The sequence below is a fragment of the Palaemon carinicauda genome, chromosome 44 (assembly GCF_036898095.1).
Source record: "Palaemon carinicauda isolate YSFRI2023 chromosome 44, ASM3689809v2, whole genome shotgun sequence".
In the NCBI taxonomy this organism is placed as follows: Eukaryota; Metazoa; Arthropoda; class Malacostraca; order Decapoda; family Palaemonidae; genus Palaemon; species Palaemon carinicauda.
In genome coordinates, this window is record NC_090768.1 from 38,029,055 (window position 1) to 38,049,405 (window position 20,351).

General features: G+C 36.1%; 2 protein-coding genes across 2 annotated transcripts in view; both read right to left on the reverse strand.

Annotated features, from left to right (window-relative positions):
* Positions 1-862, reverse strand: part of LOC137634380 (uncharacterized) — a 73,189-nt gene extending 72,327 nt beyond the window's left edge. The window contains exon 1 of the mRNA XM_068366776.1: positions 798-862. Coding sequence (XP_068222877.1) covers positions 798-862 — 65 coding nt within the window. The remainder of the gene's footprint in view (positions 1-797) is intronic.
* An 18,029-nt stretch (positions 863-18,891) lies between these two features.
* Positions 18,892-20,351, reverse strand: LOC137634381 (uncharacterized). Its single transcript, XM_068366777.1, has 3 exons — positions 20,215-20,351; positions 19,829-20,038; positions 18,892-19,741 (listed from the first exon to the last, which is right to left on the reverse strand). Exons 1-3 carry the CDS (start codon positions 20,349-20,351, stop codon positions 18,892-18,894), a joined length of 1,197 nt encoding a protein of 398 aa, XP_068222878.1.

Genomic DNA, 20,351 nt, shown 5'->3' on the forward strand with positions numbered 1-20,351 from the left:
ACCCCAAAGCCAAAGCAAGTCCTTCAAAAAGAAGGCAACCTTGCTTACCACCATATAACAATGGAAAAAAGCACGTAAATAACAGTGTATGACTTTTCAATTTAACAGACACTATTTATCTGGTAAAAACCTTTGCATTAATGCAAGTGGTTTTGTATTAAAGTCCGCTTTTGCCTTAGATCTCGGCCATCCTAATCAGACCGTATGAAAGGATGAAAATGAAGAGGCACCAAATTGAGGGCTTTTGAACTCAAAATTCTCATAATGATTTCTTAGGAATTCATATTATAAAAGAGTTTTGATTTAACTTTCTATTTAGCAAAAAACAAATTGTCCGTAAGGAGATGATTCATGTGGTGTTCATTAAAAGGTTAATAGCCCTAGCTTTTCCTGGGGGTATTCTAAGCTGGTAGATATATAGGCCTTATTCAGAGTGTTTAAGTAAACAATGTCATATGAAATTATCTTTTGCCTTTAGTGGCTACGAATATTATGAATATTTAATCATCTATTTTTTCCCTGTTGGGTTCCTTGGGCTTATAGCATCCTGCTTTTCCAACTAGGGTTGTAGCTTAGCTTGTAATAATGATACTACTACTACTACTACTACTACTACTACTACTACTACTACTACTACTAATAATAATAATAATAATAATAATAATAATCATAATCATAATAATATTTCTTATTGTTAAATCGCTTTTTGTTTGTGCCAATTGGCCAAAAATTGTTGCTCAAAGTTTTTTTTCCAGGTAGGGACGATATATGTAATTGCGTTAGTAATCTTCATTTACTTTGTAAGTTCCATTTTCTCCTTAACGTCAGGCTGGCTAGCCAACATTACTGCCATTCCAGCCATTTTTGTTAGGCGGGGGAGGATAGACACCAAGGCCTACTATACTCAGTTTTTTTTTAACAAGGCGCATTTGCAGACTCGCAGCGGTGCCCTTTTAGCTCGGAAATGTTTCCTGCTATCTGATTGGTTAGAGTTATCTTGCCCAACCAATCAGCAATCGGGAAACGTTTCCGAGCTAAAAGGACACCCCAGCGAGTCGGTGCAAATCTGCCTCACTAAAACGAATTGACTATAGAGATTATAGGGTAGACACAATCCCTTCTCTTGTGCGGCCCAAAAACATATTTTCTTCATTTAAAAAGTCGAGGTTAACATATCAGAGATTAGTATTCTATTTTAATTGGTTCAGCGGTAGTGGCTTTTTTTTTTAAGGGTCCTAACTACTTTTTATATGGTTATATACAATAGATTCCTTTTACTTTCATTCTCTTTATTGTTTCATCCTTTTAACCTTGGAATTAAGAACGACTGGTTTCCTCACTCACCTCTCTATAATATATAATAAAATAGAATTAAAATCTCTTCTTGCTTGTATGTCATTTTCCATGAGTGGAAAGAGATGAATTACTTCATTAAGGGCAAACTTTTCCCTCGTTAACGAATTCATTAAAAGAATAAAAAAAAATCTGCTTTTATGATTTACATCGCCTAATTTAATTTTTCTTTTCTGTAATGAAAGTCAGTGCTTGGCTATTTTTATTTTCTGTTATAGACTGCTTTACCTCGATTTTTTTACTTGAATATTCTTATTAATGCTTCTTTTTGTATTGTTGTTTATTTCTATTTCTGGTGCCCTGAAATTTGTAGTTTTCCTTCATTATTATTATTATTATTATTATTATTATTATTATTATTATTATTATTATTGTTATTATTATTATTATTTATTGTTATTATTATTATTATTATTATTATTATTATTATTATTATTGTTATTATTATTATTATTATTATTATTGCTTATTGTTATTATTATTAATATTATTATTATTATTATTATTATTATTATTTATTATTACTATTACTTACTTACTTACTTACTTACTTACTTACTTACTTACTTGCTAAGCTACAACCCTAGTTGGAAAAGCAGGGTGCTATAACCCAAGGCGCCTCAACAGGGAAAATAGCCCAGTGAGGAAAGGAAACAAGGAAAAATAAAATATTTTAAGAACAGTAACAGCATTAAAATAAGAATTTCCTATATAAACTATAAAAACTTTAACAAAACAAGAAGAGAAATTAGATATAATAGTGTGCCCAAGTGTACCCTCAAGCAAGAGAACTTTAACCCAAGACAGTTAGAAGGCCATGGTACAGAGGCTATAGCACTACCCAAGATTAGAGATCACATGCTCATATTTAAAACTGTACAGTAGTTTCTTTTTATTCTGCGTGTCTTTCATTCCTCATCGGTTAGATTTGGTTAAAAATGCTGTTTTCAGTTGTGTGAAATTCAATAGATTTGAATAATTTACTTAGAGCTTTAAGGCTCATGCTGTACATGCAACTGTATCGCCTCAGCAGGATCGAAGGATTGTTTTTTCCCAACGACCTTATCACTGAATCCTTTGGCAAATATACCTAAGTATAATATACAAAGAATAGTTGTTATTGGTCGTGTCATATTTGCACGTCCATTTTTTTCACATTTTAATTCATCTCTCTGGACAAATTGAAATACATATAAGAAGCCTCTTAAAGATTTCCCTTTGATTTTAACTTGTCTCTATGTATATATATCTTTCTTGTTTGTTTTTAACACAGTTGACACTCATTCTCTTTTAATGAAGTTCTTTCTGCCGTCCATTATCTTTGACATTTATGTAGAAATTTAAATCCTTCAAGAGGTATTCAACAAGATTGGTCAGTTCACAAGGAAATTTACTTGTATCGCTGGTGGGATCTATCAGAAATTCTTTAGAGAACTAGAAATATTCTTGATTTCTATAAAAAAATAGATAGAAAATATGTTGATATTGCTGAATGCATATAACAGACGATTTAAAGATAATCGAAGAAGGTGAGTCACCGAATAGGTGAAAGAAGAAAGGGAGCAAAATTCGTGCAAGAGATTGGGAGTGTTTGTAAAGTGAATTCCAAGAAGATGATGAAGTGTTTGTAAAGTGAATTCCAAGAAGATGATGAAGTGTTTGTAAAGTGAATTCCAAGAAGATGGTGATGTGTTTGTAAAGTGAATTCCAAGAAGATGTTGAAGTGTTTGTAAAGTGAATTCCAAGAAGATGATGAAGTGTTTGTAAAGTGAATTCCAAGAAGATGTTGAAGTGTTTGTAAAGTGAATTTCAAGATGTTGAAGTGTTTGTAAAGTGAATTCCAAGAAGATGTTGAAGTGTTTGTAAAGTGAATTTCAAGATGTTGAAGTGTTTGTAAAGTGAATTCCAAGAAGATGTTGAAGTGTTTGTAAAGTGAATTCCAAGAAGATGTTGAAGTGTTTGTAAAGTGAATTCCAAGAAGATGGTGAAGTGTTTGTAAAGTGAATTCCAAGAAGATGGTGAAGTGTTTGTAAAGTGAATTCCAAGAAGATGGTGAAATGTTTGTAAAGTGAATTCCAAGAAGATGGTGAAGTGTTGAGCCAACTCTCCTTTATGAAAGTGAAGTATAAAATTTTGACTGTAAAGGAGAAGTAAAAGTTTTTAATGTTTTGAAAAAAATTGGTGAAGTGTGAAATATGTAAATACACAATATCGATAAAAAGAGATCGCAGGAAATGTATAAGGCCTATTTCTTTTTGCTTTTTTCTTTTTGGTTTAGGTTTATCATTGTGTTGGGTAATTATGATAAACTTAAATTAAGTGGTACTTAGAGGTCATATACCTGATTTCCGTCAGTTTCTAAAGGGTATTTGTCATTAAGCTAATGCAGAAAGAGTTTTTAATCGGTCTTAGTCTTACTATATCTGTTTTTTAGTAAAGAAGTAAAAGAAAGTAGATTTTGATACACATTTCGTCAGAAAAAGTATTATAAACGAAAAAGTAACACTGAAATGAGTAGGCTAAGCGTAGAAATATAAATTTTCCACATTACAAAAATAAAAAAAAATATAATGATGCTTAGCATCGAATAACTGTTCAACTTTAGTGCATAAGTCAATGGTATGTAGTGTCGTTCTTAATCTTTTTTTTTTTTTTTTTTTTTTTTTTTTTTTTTTTTTTTTTTTTTCATTTTATTTCTTAAACCAAAACTGCAATTAAAACATGTTGAGGACGTGTGATTGTGGCGGTTGATAAGTATATTTTAAGCTATTTATTTATATTACTGTAGGATCACTTAATTATTTCATTTTTTTCAAATTTCTTGTTTTCAAACTGAGAACATTTCAACATTTGTTTTTGTGTGTAATCGCTTAATTATTTTCATTTTCCAAATTTCTTGCTTTCAAAGTGACATCACTTCAATAATTCTTGTATGTAAGCTCAACCATGATATTTCGTTCGTGTTGAATATATCAGACAAAATATGAAATGTTCGTGTTTCGAAAGAATAGTATCCACGTATTTTCTTGTCAACTATGAAAAACAAAACGAACACAAAAGCTACTACAGTCTTTTTTTCTACTGTACAGAGCGGAAAGCGTCGATAGATTTATCGCAAAAGATTCATCCTCTCTGGAAATTCAGAGAAACGTCGCGATATTCAGACGGAAAAGCCTTTTCCTATTGTATAGCCAAAAAAAATCAGTCCTTATTTAAAAAAAAAATCATTCCTTATTAAAAAAAAATATCATCATTCCTTATTAAAAAAAATCATCATTCCTTATTTAAAGAAAAAAAATCATCACTCCTTATTTTAAAAAAATCATCATTCCTTATTAAAAAAAATCATCATTCCTTATTTAAAAAATCATCATTCTTTATTAAAAAATAAATCATCATTCCTTATTAAAAAAAAATCATCATTCCTTATTAAAAAAAAATCATCATTCCTTATTGAAAAAAAAAATCATCATTTCTTATTGAAAAAAAATCATCATCCTTATTAAGAAAAAATCATTCCTTATTAAAAAAAAAATCATCATTCCTTATTGACTCAATCGCTCTGTCGTCGGACCTCATCATGACTTATAACCGCTTGCAACTGGTGGTTAAGGTATGCTGTAACCTTTTTTAGTTAAATCTTAGATTGTATATAATACTGGTTTTAACCTTGGGATAAACTTTGCTCTTTTATGTTGGATTGGGATAATGTAAACTCACTCTGTTACTGTTTATAAGATATTTTATTTTAATTGTTCATTATTTTTCAGATCGTTTGTTTATTTCCTTATTTCATTTCCTCATTGGGCTATATTTCTATCTGTTAGAGCCTTTGGACTTATAGCATCTTGCTTTCCAATTTGGGTTGTAGTTTAGATAGCAATAATAATAATAATAATAATAATAATAATAATAATAATAATAATAATAATCTGATGTCTTATTCATTTAATAGATTCATTAGACTAATTTTTCTGGTGACAGAAATTGAAATATTCCTGATCTTGCTTAGAAAGTATCGTCGTAACAGAAATTTTCTATTTTGAATGCACATTTATATGAATAAAAGAGATTTGCTGAACTAAGTAAAGTATAGGTTTGATTTGCCGAAAGATGTTGAAAATCTCATTCGTGTGACACAAACGTAAAGGGAATCAAAAAGGAAATTAAAATAGAATAAAAACAAACAATATGTGAAACTTCTTTTTATTTACCGAGTTGGAATGTATAGCTGAAGAATTTAAGCAGTGTATTTTATTTTATTTTTTACTCAGGAGTTCACTAAATAATCTCGCACCTTATTTTCCCTAGAAAGAAAACGGTTAGAAAACAGTTTCATCTATTTAAGATTTATATAGAATTCAAAGTGTCACTGTTGATTGTAAACTCACTTTTGAAAACCATATCCAGTACCTCTTCAGTTGCACAAAAAAATGTGCATACTAGGGAAAGTCTTTCAAGTTTTTTTTCGAGACCTGTCAGATCTGAGAACATGTTTTCATTATCTGTTTGGTTTTCAGCATCTGACACTACACTTAGATTTCTGGAGAAAGTTTTGTGGCCAATTAAATTCCTTGTCCCTGTTCTTGATATTAATCTAGGACGCAATGTCGTTCAATTAGCTTAATGTGTTGCCATTTTTTTTTCTAATTTTGATCATTCGCTGAATCACGTCTTCCTTGATTATATTTTCCACCATGTGATACTATATTTGCATATAATTCTAACAATTTTATGTTTATGTTTTCTTTAATGATGTTAATACTACTCAGTATTCCAGAAGTTTTATTTTCAACTATGTAGATGAATCGATGGAACTTAGAAATTCAAACTTGGTACAACTGTTATTTTGTTTAGCAGACTGGCATTAGTCTTATTTCACCGTTTGCCTGATATCATATTTACGATACTTTATTTGTCTTAAATGAAAAAGTTTGTTCTTCACACCCCAGTTTTATTTTGTCTTAATTTATCCCGTTTTTTTATTCAGAACTTGGGCACTTGGGCTTGTACACTGTTAAAAAAAAAAAGAAAAAAAAATTAATTTTAATCAGAAATTATCCGTAAAAATATACTATTCTCACCCGCATTTCAGTATAATACATGCGACCGTAATTTTTACCCTACTTTGTTAATATCTTTTACGGATTGGTAACTATATTAACACTCCTTTACGTCAATATATCCGTTTTAAGACGATAAATGCCTGGCTACAATTATTCCAGGATTTTTACCCTTTTTTTACTGCAAATTCTTAACAGGGTAGCGCTTTGCTTTTCCAACTAGGCTTACAGTTAGGGATTTAATAATTATGATAATTATAATTGTAATGATAAAAATAATGAGGATGGTAATGATTATGGTAAAGACTGGAAATGTTAGGAAAAACCAAAGCCTAAATGGATTAGATAATGTGGAGATAGTGTGGATTCTTAGGATGTATCATTGGCGAAATCTAACCGAGGCCCTTTGCGTCAATAGGCGTAGGAGGAGATGATGATGATGATGATCATTTTCAAAGTTTACGCTCACTGACGCTTCTACTTTCAAGAATGATTAAGAAAAGCTTTGTTTGAGAGAGAGAGAGAGAGAGAGAGAGAGAGAGAGAGAGAGAGAGAGAGAGAGAGAGAGAGAGAGAGAGAGATCATCTGGGCATTGTTTATAATGAAAATAGTCTCTCAAAGGTATGTGAGTATTAATTAAGTTGATCAATGTAGTAAATTAGTTAATGAAATTTAAATTTTTTATTCAAGTATGCTATTTCAATTGTTAATTACTTCTTTTAAAGTTTATTCATTTCCTTATTTCCTTTCCTTACTGAGCTATTTCCCCGTTGGAGCCCTTGGGCTTATAGCATCTTGTTTTTCCAACTAGGGTTATCAAGTAATGATAATAATAATAATAATAATAATAATAATAATAATAATAATAATAATAATAATACTCTGAGTCCATATCCTCATGTTAGGTCATTACTTAATTCTAATCATCTCCCTGACGCAAATGATAAAGGTGAGATTTACTTCAATTATCAGTTTTATGATATATTTTTTTTGCGTTTTTGGAGTCATTTCAAAACTTATGATTAAGAGTTTTTTTGCTGTTTGCTCTGTTCAGGTTTTAACTTCATTGCATTTCACTGTATTTCATTGTATACAATGAAAGTTCAATTTTGGAATAGTGAGGTTTTGAAATCCTTCTTACTCTCTCTCTCTCTCTCTCTCTCTCTCTCTCTCTCTCTCTCTCTCTCTCTCTCTCTCTCTCTCTCAGGATGTTTTCTATCCTCATTATAAAATAAGTTTTAAAAATTAATGAGGAATGATATGTTGAAAACAACGAGACTTTCCTACGACGATTTGTACTGTGATCGCTTCTTTCAAGAGCCCCTCTCTCTCTCTCTCTCTCTCTCTCTCTCTCTCTCTCTCCCCTGACCGACGTCGGGGGCTTTTCCTAGAAAGCCCTTCTTGCCATTCGCCGCAGCTTCATCCACTTTTCAGCACGCACCCCTCCCCTCCCAAGAAACACACCCACTCACTCCACCCCTCCTCCTCCCCCTCCACCCCTCCCTTTCATTTAATCTGTACCCATCGTCCCCTCCATCAAGTCAATATCGTCTTCTTCACCCCTCGCTCCCCCATCCTGTTTACCCTGTCGCAGTCTCCGACGCGACGTCCCCCTTCTTATTTTGAATCGAGTCATGAAATTCTTATTTTTATCCTCTGTCCGTTTCCTTTTTTCCTTCATCAGTAAGTTTGAATATCTGTAATGCATGAAATATATAGTTTTTTTTCCAAAGGAAATTTGTTACGTATCCTCATCCATGTCTGTTAGCAACAGGTAAGAGAGCACTAGCTACCAAGCCATTTTTGTTTCACTTTTTTAATCTTGCTGTTTAAAATTGATGTTATAATATGTTTATCTATTCACTCCCTTTTTTTTTTTAACTTTTCTGGTCTTACTTTAACATATGACCCTGAAGATCAGTCGTATGTTTATAGTCCTTTTGTTGTTTGTCCCTTCCGCAAAGTCAGTTGTATGTTTACAGTCCTTTTTGTTGTTTATCATTTCCCCAAGGTCAGTTGTACTCTGTATGTTTACAATCCTTTTGTTGTTTGCCCCTTCCCCAAGGTCAGTTGTATGTTTACAGTCCTTTTGTGGTTTGTTACTTCCCCAAGGTTAGTTGTATGTTTATTATCCTTTTATTGTTTGTCCCTTCCCCAAGGTCAGTTTTATGTTTATTTTCCTTTTATTGTTTTCCCCATCCCCAAGGTCAGTTGTAAGTTTACAGTCCTTTTGTTGTTTGTTGTTTCCCCATGGTCCATTGTAAGTTTATAGTCCGTTTATTGTGCGTCCCTTCCCCAAGGTCAGTTGTATGTTTGTAGTCCTTATTTGGATGTTTGTCACTTCCCCAAGGTCAGTTGTATGTTTATAGTCCTTTTGCTGTTTGCCCCTTTCCCAAGGTCAGTTATATGTTTATTGTCCTTTTGCTGTTTGTCCCTTCCCCAAAGTCAGTTGTATGTTTACAGTCCTTTTGTTGTTTGTTACTTCCCCAAGGTTAGTTGTATGTTTATTATCCTTTTATTGTTTGTCCCTTCCCCAAGGTCAGTTTTGTTTATTTTCTTTTGTTGTTTGCCCCTTCCCCAAGGTCAGTTGTATGTTTACAGTCCTTTTGTTTTTTGTTACTTCCCCAAGGTTAGTTGTATGTTTATTATCCTTTTATTGTTTGTCCCTTCCCCAAGGTCAGTTTTGTTTATTTTCTTTTGTTTTTTTGCCCCTTCCCCAAGGTCAGTTGTATGTTTACAGTCCTTTTGTTGTTTGTTGCTTCCCCATGGTCTATTGTAAGTTTATAGTCCGTTTATTGTGCGTCCCTTCCCCAAGGTCAGTTGTATGTTTGTAGTCCTTATTTGGATGTTTGTCACTTCCCCAAGGTCAGTTGTATGTTTATAGTCCTTTTGTTGTTTGTCCCTTTCCCAAGGTCAGTTGTATGTTTATTGTCCTTTTGCTGTTTGTTCCTTCCCCAAGGTCAGTTTTATGTTTATAGTCCTCTTTTTGGTTCTTTGTCACTTCCCCAAGGTCAGTTTTATGTTTATAGTCCTTTTTATTTGTTGTTTGTCACTTCCCCAAGGTCAGTTGTATGTTTATAGTCATTTTATTGTTTACCCCTTCCCCTCAAATTATATATATAAACAATGCCTCTCTGACATCGTTAATACTGATATTTAGTCATACATTATTTTTTATTCCGTATGAATTAGCATTTTTAGTTTCTATTATAAAGATACTAGTGTTATAGTTTGGTAAATTAATGTTGTAAACACAACATAGAAAAGAATATAGGCTTTCCTTAATTATCCCATGTCATTCATAGTACAAATTGAGAGGTTGTCAATCATGTTTTGCCTTCTTCGATTTAAGGTTCATACGAGTAAATGATTTTTTCCCAAAATTTGGTCAAGTTATTTGGGATATTTTTTCTCTGCGTTCATAGTAATGAATGCCTCTGTTACGGATAAAATTTTCATTATGAGTATTAATTAAGACGTCCTTCAGTTTTGTAAAATTAAAATATATATATATATATATATATATATATATATATATATACTGTATATATATATATATATATATATATATATATATATATATATATATATATATATATATATATATATATATAAACAAACACAGCTCGATTTTGCATCAATAGATTATAAGGAGTTATTTCTCTATGCGTGTACGTTTGTGTAAGTGTACATGCTTCTAGATCTCGTGGTATTTAAGCGTGAAAATAGTTTTTCCTTACAAAAAAAGTATCGTTAAATAGCTTAGAAGTTTAAGTGAAATTTATAAGTTTAGAATTTTCCCTCAAAAAAAAGTATCAGATAACTTAAAAGTTTAAGGGAAGTTTATAAGTTTCTTTTACCTGGTAAGCGATGTTTATATAGAGTCTTTTTACGCAACCCTTCCGTATAGCCCACGGTCCAGATATAGACCTTGGTATAGCCTAAAGCGCCTATAGTAAATTTCTTTTAGCGAGGCATATTTGCACCGACTCGCAGCGGGTGCTCTTTTAGCTCGGAAATGTTTCCTGATCGCTGATTGGTTGGACAAGATAATTCTAACCAATCAGCGATCATGAAACTTTTCCGAGCTAAAAGGGCACCGTTCGAGTCGGTGCAAATATGCCTCGCTAAAAGAAATGTACTATAGTATATCATAGAAGCCACGATGATTTTTAATCTATCTCAAATTTTCTTTCCATTTCATCAGTTTTTACGGCTTTGTTTTGGTCATTGTTCTTGAAATCTGCTTGGCAATATGCCATCTAAATTTCCCTTACCATTTTGTATGTTTAGGTTACCATTGTCTTTTAATTTGGGTGAAGATCGTGAGCTTCAGAATCAAACAGTTTGATCAATCTATATTTTTCCCTGTTCTAAAGCGTTGCCAGTTTATTATTGTTATTATTATTATTATTATTATTATTATTATTATTATTGTTGTTGTTGTTGTTGTTGTTGTTGTTGTTATTATCATTATTATTATTACTTGCTAAGCTACAACCCAAATTGGAAAAGCAGGATGCTATAAGCCCAGTGACCCCAACAGGGAAAATAGCCCTGTGAGGAAAAGATGCAAGGAAAAATGAAATATTTCAAAAAGAGTAACAACATTGAAATAAATATTTAACAAGTATGTTATTTATTTTCATTTTCGCCGGAGGAATAGACAGTATATTTTTTCTAGTTCTCTTACTTCAGTCAGTAAATTAAAAAAGAAAAGGTAGGAAAAAAGAAAAGTGGAAAGTCAAATGTAAAAAATCGCAATTCTCTTTCTCCAAGCAACAAGGCTAAAAAATTTACGTTTTGAAAATAAAATGATAATGCCATTCTTTTTAGCTGTTGTTTTTCGGTTACGTTTTGAAAATATAATTTCCACCTTTTTTTGTGTGTGTGTGTGTGTGTATGTGTGTGTGTGTGTGTGTGTTGTGTGTGTGTGCAATATCTACTGCGTTTAAGGAATTATAAATTCTACTTTTTTATTTTTTTTTTTGACAATTTCTACTGCGTTTAATTTTCATTTTTTTTTTTTTGACAATTTCTACTGCGTTTAATTGTCAATTTTTTGTTTTTTTTGACAATTTCTACTGCGTTTAATTTTCAATTTTTTTTTTCTACTGCGTTTAAGGAATTCGTGATTAGGATCTACAATATGACGTAACATTATTATGAAGAGGAAATTCCATCTAAGTGTAACGAAAAAAAAATACCTGAAAGAGTTTTAATTTAGGATCATGAAAATCAGATTAGACATGAAATGGTTCGTTTTGTCCTCTTGATTAGATTATTTTCAGAGATCTTACCCACAGGCTCTCTTGCTTTAAGTGAAGTGCAAAAGTCCTTTATAAGAGTTTAGCGAAGCTTTCTGAAGAAAGGATTTTTTGTAAACTTTTATAGCAACGGACCATAATTGTTGCTTAGGATCGGATGGCATTTATTTATTTTCAAATCCCATTTCCACTTGCTTTTGGACATCGATAGAGTGCAGAGCAATGTAATATATATATATATATATATATATATATATATATATATATATATATATATATATATATATATATATATATATATATATATATATATACTGTGTATATATATATATATATATATATATATATATATATATATATATATATATATCATCATCATCATTTCCTCCTTCGCCTATTGACGTAAAGGGCCTCGGTTAGATTTCGCCAGTCGTCTCTATCTTGAGCTTTTAATTCAATGCTTCTCCATTCATCATCTCCTACTTCGCGCTTCATAGTCCTCAACCATGTAGGCCTTGGTCTTCCAACTCTTCTAGTGCCTTGTGGAGCCCAGCTGAACATTTGGTGAGTGCGAAGAGCATGCCCAAACCGTCTCCATCTATATCTCATAATGATCTTGTCCACATATGGCACTCGAGTAATCTCTTATAGTCTCATTTCTAATCCTGTCCTGCCATTTAACTCCCAATATTCATCTGGGGGCTTTGTTCTCAAATCCACAAAATCTGTTGGATATTGTTTCATTGTCATACCACGACTTATGTCCATACAGTAACACCGATCTCACTAAACTGATATATTGCCTGATTTTTATATGTAATGTCAGGCAATTTAGTTTCCAAATTCTACTTAACCTAGCTATTGTTTGATATGTATTTTTTTTTTCAATCTTTCATTCAACTCAAATTCTAAAGATCCCGTATTAGAAATCATAGTTCCTGAATATTACCTTTTTCATTCATTCATATTTGATACCCACTCTTTACATTCATTTTCATTTTGCACTCATAGTCTTTCCAGTCCTTTGCAAACATCCTGCTACATTTTTTGCTTTACCTAGTTTGTAGGTTGATTTTCTTTCATACGTCCAGCGCGATTACATTTGCCAAAATCATCTTTTCAAATAGAAAAATTTGTTGCTATATCTGCTTTCTATTTATCCTCATATTCATACTGCTGTTCACATTAACTTTCAACTTCAGCTCTTTCTTCTTGGAAAGAGTTTCAAACTATTTGACTATCTTCTGTTATAAGCTTTTTCTACGCTCATATAAGCCACGTATTTTTTTTTTTTTTTTTTTTTTTAATTTATGACCCATCTTCTCACATAGCTCTTTCTTAACACTTAATCCACGTACTCTGGTCTTTTCCGAAACTTATTCTATTCTTCCCCTACCAATCCTTCTGTCGCTTGTTTACTTGCTCGATCAAAATCAAAGCTTACCTAACTTTGTAAACTTAGTAATAGAATTCCCTTTTAAAAATTACATTTGGTCCCATCACCTTTACCTTCCTACAAATGAACAGTCATTGCCCTTACCCATTCATTTGAAATTTTTAATCCAGGGTTTTGATGGCCTATTGGAAACGTCCCTGCCTGGCATCTGCCAGACAGGGGTTCGAATCCCGCTCAAACGTGATAGGTTCTTTTGTGTTTTCAATCTCACCATCCTTGTGAGCTAAGGAAGGGGTGGGCGGGGTTTGGGGGAGCCTATAGGTATACCTGTTGAGTCATCAGCAGCCATTGTCTGGCCCTCCCTGGTCCTAGCTTAAGTGGAGAAGGGGCTTGCGCGCTAATATGTAAATACGATCAGTCTCTAGTTCTTTGCCCTGCTAGCTAGGGCATTGTCACTCTCCCTTGCCTCTGTCATTCGTGAGTGGCCTTTAAGCCTTTGAATCTTTGGACCGCCACTCTGTCACACCATTATCATTGGATTGCAACATCTAACTTTTAATTTCAACAGGAATTACACAAGGAGTGGTATCATTCCAGTCTTCGCCCTCTTAGTTGACATTCTTGCATCAGTAAAAGTCAGGCGATTTATCTATCGGCACTAACCTGTCTGCATCTTTGCACGGGCTTTGCCATCATTGGTTATACACATTCTGACTTTACTGTTTTCATAATGGGTTACGCGGAACAGCTTCGTGTCACCTCGAAAAACAAAGTTCATAATTCTAACCACAATATTAGATAACCACTTCTGATTTTGTCTTTTCTCTAATTAGAGATACTTAATTATGTAATAAGTATGATAAAATTACTTTCATGCATGCGCTAAGAATATTAGATTTCATGATTTAACTGATATTTATCGTCATCATGGCCTAAGGTCGAACCCTTCGACTACGTCTTGTGAATCCATGGGTCTCTTAATTTGAAAGGGATTTTTGTCGCTTTTCGCCAAAAAACATTGCAAAATTGTAAAATATTTCAGTGCACTTATAACTGTCTGGAAATAGATTCAATTTGTTTTCGTAATTTATCTATTTCTATTTTTTTCTTATGTGTATAAGGAAGTTATCCTACATCTAATATATTTTCAAACTAATTTGTAGTTATTGCACACGCCCTACAAACTCCTGATTGCCATAACTATAATAGAATATCTGATTTTTTTTAATCAGAAAAGCTTTTCCCGTCCGTAACTATAATAAAACCCCATCTCTTTATGAGAATTTTTACGTGAAGTATCTTTTTTTCTGATCTTTATCTATATATTTAGGTCGCATAACCGGTTCTTGTTGACATGCCATTGTGCACACTGTATTAGACGCTTAGTTTATAGCCTAATCACAATATACATAATAAGTAACATTTAATGTTTTTCCGGTTTATTGTCCGTAAAAAGGATAATAGTAGCCTTTGAACGTATTGTGTAGTCACCCATAATATATAAATTCGTTTTCTATAAGGGAGAGGTTGATGTACTATAGTAGACTATTATATTTTCACAAATGCCATTTCATTGCTCCTAATCTAGGAACAGTGGAAAATAATCATATGAGCCATAATTTTTGCAAAGTAAATAACATTGATAGTCATATTATGATATTGATAACATATATATTGTTTTAAAGCTAAGAAAAATTATTTTCGCGATAGTCATTCTTCAATGTTATTTTTGAGATAAGATTTACTTAAATCAACTGTGATTTGGTTCATAGACTGGCTTCATTTTCAGTATTTGTATAGTTATCTCGAATGTTTTCCATAATGCTTACTGTTTTCATGGTAAAATTCTATTTAATTTTTAATGTCTACAAGCTTCGAAATCACTAAGATACTTATTACTGTAAGAGGAATCTTAAATATTTCATTTTTTCTCTTTTTTTAGCGTTATGTATGTCGAACCATACTTCATATTCAATCCTTGCTTTTCTCCGGGTATTCATGCATTACAGCTTCAGCCAGGCCTTCTCCATCATGAGGCTCAATACTACACAGTATTCTAGAAGTTTTATTCCAGCTTTCACCAAGTTGTGGAATGATCTTCCTAATCGGGTAGTTGAATCAGTAGAACTTCAAAAGTTCAAAGTTGGAGCAAATGTTTTTATGTTGACCAGGCTGACATGAGTCTTTTTATAGTTTACATATGACACATCTGTTTTTGGCGTTGTTAATAGTTTATATAGGATATATCTGTTTATTGTCACTGTTTTTAGATTGATTTATTGTTAATCTATTCTCATCATTTATTTATTTCCTTATTTCCTTTCCTCACTGGGCTATTTTTCCCTGTTGGAGCCCTTGGGCTTATAGCATCCTGCTTTTCCAACTAGGATTGTAGCTTGGCTAGTAATAATAATAATAATAATAATAATAATAATAATAATAATAATAATAATAATAATAAGCCTTGTGACCTATTCGTCAAATAATTTGTAATAGGTTAGACTTATACAGACAGATACAGATTAATACATTCTTATGATTCCATAGCCATTTGAAAGCATTTCAATGTATTAATGTTTGAATATTAATTTATGAAAGCTATATAGAAGTGACAATAGAGTATTTTTTTCTTTTTCTTCATTAAGTAACGAATTCTCTAAAACTGTTTTTTTCCGCTAACAATCCTGGGTTTCTCTCGGTACCTTTACTTTGTGCTTTTTTTCACTTTTACTGCTTTAATAACATTTTTCTTCGTTTTATTCATTGATTAGTTTCTATTTACCTCCATACAATTCTCCACGTCGTTTATATTCCTTATTTTAAGCATCATTGCTTTAATGGTACAAACGGTTATGCAGTATATACGTACTGCATAACCGTTTGTCTCTTAACTGTTTGTCTCATAGCTGTTTGTCGGTCAGTCACGTAACTATTTGTCTTGTAACCATTTGTCGGATAGTCTCGTTATCGTCTGTCTCGTAATTGTTTGTCGGTCAGTCACGTAACTGTTTGTCGGTCAGTCTCATAACCGTTTGTCGGTTAGTCTCGTAACCACGATTTCTGGGCCCATAACCACGATTTCTGGGCCCACTCGTAGCCACCGTTTCTGGGCCCAGTCTCGTAACCACTTTTTCTAGGCCCAGTCTCATACCCACCTTTCTGGGCCCAGTCTCGTAGCCATCTTTTTTAGACCCATTTTCATACCCACCTTTCTGGGCCCAGTCTCGTAACCACCGTTTTAGGGCTCAGTCTTGTAACTACCGTTATTAACCACCATTTCTGGGTCCATTTTTCCAACCACCGTTTCTGACCCTAGTTTGGTAACCACCGTTTCTGGCCCAGTAATATAACCCCAGTTTTTAGCCCCAGTCTGGTAACCACCGTTCCTGGGACCAATCTTGTAACCACTGTTTCTGGGCCCAGTCTCGTAACCACCTTTTCTAGGCCTAGTATCATAACCAGGTTTCTGGGCCCAGTCTCGTAACCACCATTTTAGGGTAGTTGGTTGGCCATGGCACCAGCCACCTGTTGAGCTACTACCACGAGATAGTTATGGGTCCTTTAATTTGCCGGACAGTACTGCACTGGATCCTTCTCTCTGGTTACGACTCTTTTTCCCTTCTCCTACACATACACCGAATAGTCTGGCCTATTCTTTAAATATTCTCCTCTGTGCTCATACACCTGATAACACAGATCACCAAACAATTCTTCTTCGCTAAAGAGATTAACGACTGCAATGTAATTGTTCAGTGGCTACTTTCCTCTTGGTAAGGGTAGAAAAGACTCTTTAGATATGGTAAGCAGCTCTTTTAGGAAAGGACACTCCAAAATCAAACCATTGTTCTATAGTCTTGGGTAGTGGCATAACCTCTGTACCATGATCTTCCACTGTCTTGGGGTAGAGTTCTCTTGATTAAGGGTACACTCGGGAACACTATTCTATCTTATTTCTCTTCCTCTTGTTTTTTTTTTAGTTTTTTATAGTTTATTTAAAAGATTTATTTTAATGTTACTGTTTCTTAAAATATATTTTAATTGTTAATTATTTCTCTTGTATTTTATTTATTTCCTCATTTCCTTTACTCACTGGGCTATTTTCCTTATTGTAGCCCTTGGTCTTATAGCATGCTACTTTTCTGACTAGGGTTGTAACTTAGCAAATAGTAAGAATAATTTCTGGGCCCTGTCTTGTAACCATTGTTTCTGGGGCCAGTTTGGTAACCACCGTTTCTGGACCCAGATTGTTAACCGTCATTTCTGGACCCAGATTGGTTATCACCGTTTCTGGGCCCATTTGGGTAACCACTGTTTCTGGACCCAGTCTAGTAAACACTGTTTCTGGGACCAGTCTGGTAACCACCATTTCTGGGCCCAGTCTAGTAACCAACATATCTGAGCCTACTCTCATAACCACTGTTTCTGGGCCCAGTCTGGTAACCACCGTTTCTGGGCCCAGACCAGTAGCTACTGTTTCTGGGCTCAGTCTGGGAACCACCGTTTCTGGTCCCAGTCTGGTAATCACCGATTCTTTGCCTAGTCTGTTGACCACCATTTCTTGGTCTGGTCTGGTAACCACCATTTCTGGGCCCAGTCTGGTAACCACCATTTCTGGGCCTAGTCTGGTAACCACCGTTTCTGGGCCAGTCTTGTAACCACTGTTTCTAGGTCTAGTCTCGTAACTACCGATTCTGGGCCCATTCTCATAACCACCATTTCTGGGCCCAGTCTCATAACCACCATTTCTGGGCCCAGTCTTGTAATCACCGTTTCTGGGCCTAGCCTTGTAACCACCGTTTCTGGGCCCAGTCTTATAATCACCGTTTCTGGGTCTAGCCTTGTAACCACCATTTCTGGGCCCAGTCTTGTAATCACCGTTTCTGGGCCTAGCCTTGTAACCACCGTTTTTGGGCCCAGTCTTGTTACCACCGTTTCTGGGCCTAGCCTTGTAACCACCGTTTCTTGGCCTAACCTTGTAACCACCGTTTCTGGACCCAGTCTTGTAATCACCATTTCTGGGCCCAGTCTCGTAATCACCGTTTCTGGGCCTAGCCTTGCAACCACCGTTTCTGGGCCCAGCTTCGTAACCACCGTTTCTGGCCACAGCCACATAACCACCGTTTCTGGGCCCAGCTTCATAACCACCGTTTCTGTGCCCAGCTTCATAACCACCGTTTCTGGGCCCAGCTTCGTAATCACCGTTTCTGGGCCTAGCCTTGTAACCACCATTTCTGTGCCCAGCTTCGTAACCACCGTTTCTGTGCCCAGCTTCATAACCACCGTTTCTGGGCCCAGCTTCGTAATCACCGTTTCTGGGCCTAGCCTTGTAACCACCGTTTCTGTGCCCAGCTTCATAACCACCGTTTCTGGGCCCAGCTTCATAACCACCGTTTCTGGGCCCAGCTTCGTAACCGCCGTTTCGGGCCACAGTCACGTAACCACCGTTTCTGGGCCCAGTCTCTTAACCACCGTTTCTGTGCCCAGCTTCGTAACCACCGTTTCTGGGCCCAGCTTCGTAACCACCGTTTCTGGCCACAGCCACATAACCACCATTTCTGGGCCCAGTCTCATAACCACCGTTTCTGGGCCCAGCTTCATAACCACCGTTTCTGTGCCCAGCTTCATAACCACCGTTTCTGGGCCCAGCTTCGTAATCACCGTTTCTGGGCCTAGCCTTGTAACCACCGTTTCTGTGCCCAGCTTCATAACCACCGTTTCTGGGCCCAGCTTCGTAATCACCGTTTCTGGGCCTAGCCTTGTAACCACCGTTTCTGTGCCCAGCTTCATAACCACCGTTTCTGGGCCCAGCTTCTTAACCACCGTTTCTGGGCCCAGCTTCGTAACCACCGTTTCTGTGCCCAGCTTCATAACCACCGTTTCTGGGCCCAGCTTCATAACCACCGTTTCTGGGCCCAGCTTCGTAACCACCGTTTCTGTGCCCAGCTTCATAACCACCGTTTCTAGGCCCAGCTTCGTAATCACCGTTTCTGTGCCCAGCTTCATAACCACCGTTTCTGGGCCCAGCTTCATAACCACCGTTTCTGGGCCCAGCTTCGTAACCGCCGTTTCGGGCCACAGTCACGTAACCACCGTTTCTGGGCCTAGCCTTGTAACCACCGTTTCTGGGCCCAGCTTCGTAACCACCGTTTCTGTGCCCAGCTTCATAACCACCGTTTCTGGGCCCAGCTTCATAACCACCGTTTCTGTGCCCAGCTTCATAACCACCGTTTCTGGGCCCAGCTTCATAACCACCGTTTCTAGGCCCAGCTTCGTAATCACCGTTTCTGTGCCCAGCTTCATAACCACCGTTTCTGGGCCCAGCTTCATAACCACCGTTTCTAGGCCCAGCTTCGTAACCACCGTTTCTGTGCCCAGCTTCATAACCACCGTTTCTGTGCCCAGCTTCATAACCACCGTTTCTAGGCCCAGCTTCGTAATCACCGTTTCTGTGCCCAGCTTCATAACCACCGTTTCTGGGCCCAGCTTCATAACCACCGTTTCTGGGCCCAGCTTCGTAACCGCCGTTTCGGGCCACAGTCACGTAACCACCGTTTCTGTGCCCAGCTTCATAACCACCGTTTCTAGGCCCAGCTTCGTAATCACCGTTTCTGGGCCTAGCCTTGTAACCACCGTTTCTGTGCCCAGCTTCATAACCACCGTTTCTGGGCCCAGCTTCATAACCACCGTTTCTAGGCCCAGCTTCCTAATCACCGTTTCTGGGCCTAGCCTTGTAACCACCGTTTCTGTGCCCAGCTTCGTAACCACCGTTTCTGTGCCCAGCTTCATAACCACCGTTTCTGGGCCCAGCTTCGTAATCACCGTTTCTGGGCCTAGCCTTGTAACCACCGTTTCTGTGCCCAGCTTCATAACCACCGTTTCTGGGCCCAGCTTCATAACCACCGTTTCTGGGCCCAGCTTCGTAACCGCCGTTTCGGGCCACAGTCACGTAACCACCGTTTCTGGGCCCAGTCTCTTAACCACCGTTTCTGTGCCCAGCTTCGTAACCACCGTTTCTGGGCCCAGCTTCGTAACCACCGTTTCTGTGCCCAGCTTCGTAACCACCGTTTCTGGGCCCAGCTTCATAACCACCGTTTCTGGGCCCAGCTTCGTAACTGCCGTTTCGGACCACAGTCACGTAACCACCGTTTCTGGGCCCAGTCTCTTAACCACCGTTTCTGTGCCCAGCTTCGTAACCACCGTTTCTGGGCCCAGCTTCGTAACCACCGTTTCTGTGCCCAGCTTCGTAACCACCGTTTCTGGGCCCAGCTTCAT